Source organism: Elephantulus edwardii, unplaced genomic scaffold (genome assembly GCF_000299155.1).
Source record: "Elephantulus edwardii isolate Elephantulus edwardi_28Jun2011 unplaced genomic scaffold, EleEdw1.0 scaffold00012, whole genome shotgun sequence".
Lineage (NCBI taxonomy): Eukaryota > Metazoa > Chordata > Mammalia > Macroscelidea > Macroscelididae > Elephantulus > Elephantulus edwardii.
The window spans coordinates 32,431,819-32,434,234 of NW_006399762.1; the positions used below are offsets into that span (position 1 = coordinate 32,431,819).

A 2,416-nucleotide genomic window follows, 5' to 3' on the forward strand; every position below is an offset into this window, starting at 1 on the left:
CTTTGCTGTTCCCTATCACTCCTCCCTGAGAGAGACTTCACCCTGATTCATAAGGAAAAGGGGATGGCGTATTCTCTTAGCTACTTCCTGCTGAAAGGGACGCTGTAGGTTTCAGAGTGAAGATCTTCTCTCACTACTCTAAAGGGCCCCTTTTATTTTTTAGAAAAGAAACTTTCCAGAATAAAGAACTTGTTTCATTACATTCTGAATACCAGCTTGAACTCTGGTTTCTCTTCAAATCACATAATTCTTCTGGACATTAGCTTTAGGTTGTGTACTTGTATTCTGAATTTGAGCAGGAAAAGTATAGTCTAGATTTAAATGCAATTATTTGGCTGCACTTTTGCTGTTTGGTTAGAAATAGCATTTCTAGGTAGCTCAAATGATTAATCACTCAACTATGAACTGAAAGATTGGTGGTTTGAATCCACCAATAGGCAATGAAGAAGCAAAGCCTGGCAATTTGCTTCTAAAATAGGAAAGGGGTGAAAATTCTATGGAATCGTTTTATTTTACAGATATGGGGTACATGTGGAGTAGCTATGGGTAGGAATTTGTCAGTAGCAACTAACACCAACAACATAGTTCAGAAACAGTAATCAAAATAATAAATAAATGCACACTATTCTTTTATCTTTTACTCACACTGAAGACTATCTCTACCTACATGAGTATGTGCTAACTGCTCTTCCATCTTTTTTGATCATAGCTTAATCTTCTCTTTTACTCTGATTGATCGATTCCACTGGTATATTGCTATAGTTCCAAGTTGAAGTGCTTCCTAGATTTCTGATGCCATTTTTTAAAATTTTTTTAATTTTTTTTATTATTTTGTGTGTGTACCATCGAATCAGATCTGACGGGTACAGGAGGAGATTGTCCCTCCTTCTCCAGTAGAGCATCTGGTGGATTCGAACCATGCATCTCTGGGATTGCAGTGCAGCTTCTTGCCACTAGGCCACCAGAACTCCCTTCTGATGCCATTCTTTAAGAATCATTTTATTTAACAATTAACTTTATTCTAAAAGGTCAATATTCTGATTTTTGTAATGTTTGAAGATTAAACAGCTTTTTTAAAATTTAGGTTGTTTATTTTTCATTTCAATGAACATCTACAGAGATTTTGGGATTCCATTCATTCATTGTTGCACCCTTCTCCCCGTACAAACCCCTCCCATTTGCTCCTCTCCTTGAAAAGCAAAAGAAAAACTCCCTCATTGGTACACAATCCCCCCCCCCCACCCCCCCAAACCCACCCCCTACCCCCAAATATAATCCACTCTGCAACCCTCATTACATACTCCTACGATAAAAATAATGCCCTAAAATATAATACTTTTAGACTATTCTCTCCCCCATAGATTAAACAGCTTTTATTAAATGTTTTAATATAAGACATGTAAAAATGAAACCATTTTTATTAAATGTTTTAATATATCAAATATATGTATGAGATATATATACATATATAATAAATATTATGTCGTATATTACTAATAGAAAAGATTGCTCTATTGTGAGGGAGAAAAAGCTCTTTTTTATATGAGTAAGCGTATAAGTAAACTTAACTTGTTTTCTTGCTCTTTTTTTTATAGAGAACACCTGTTCCCAGCGCTGAAGCATTCCGATGGTTCTTTTAAAGCAGTAGTTTATCTTATTTTCAAGGCATTTGGAAGTGAAGGTCAAACTAATGTCTTGTTTTAAGAAACTGCTTAGTCCACCACTGAAGAAAATATTATTTTCATTTTCTGTATAGGGGCTTCTTCAAAGAACAAACTAAAAAGCAAAAACAAAACAAAAAAAGGGAAAGGAAAAAGACACATAAAAGTAGTCTTGAATTTGGGGGAATTGGCCAGTCTTTTTACTTTCAGTACATAGATTCTTTCTTTGATGTAATTAGATATACTAGTGAAGTTGTTGTCTATTTTGAAAGTGGCTGTAAAAAAAAAGTTTGGGTAAACCCCTGCTGTAAAATCATGTATCTTTGCAAAGTACATATCTATACTTCATTTTCAAATATATGTGTTTCAGTACTGTAAACTGTACAGATAGCAGCTTGTATTTTGTGTGTTTAGACACAAGGAGACAATCATGTCTGAGCATCTATGGAGATTAACAGTTTGTATACAACAGTATGGTTCTGTGAGTTAAATCTGGAGCAATAAATTTTAGCTTTAAATATTTTTCTGCCAGTTGTTTCTAGAAGCAGCAACAGCAGTGGCACTGTTTTGTCATGCATCTTTCCATCGAGACTTGATGCCAAGTTCTACACGATTAAAAGAATGTGATGCATCCAGCAATTACCTTCAGTTGTATTGTTATAAAAGGGGAAGATGTTATGAAAGTTTAATCTTTTGAGCACTATATTAGAGTAGTGGTTATGCACTTGCATTGCTTACAAATGAGCTGTACAGAA

General features: G+C 34.7%; 1 protein-coding gene across 1 annotated transcript in view; it reads left to right on the forward strand.

Moving 5' to 3' along the window:
• The window catches only part of LOC102852016 (CXXC-type zinc finger protein 4-like), a 24,523-nt gene extending 22,754 nt beyond the window's left edge, over positions 1-1,769 (forward strand). Inside the window, exon 3 of the mRNA XM_006881120.1 lies at positions 1,596-1,769. Coding sequence (XP_006881182.1) covers positions 1,596-1,640 — 45 coding nt within the window. The 3' untranslated portion in view covers positions 1,641-1,769. The remainder of the gene's footprint in view (positions 1-1,595) is intronic.
• Positions 1,770-2,416: the final 647 nt, after the last annotated feature.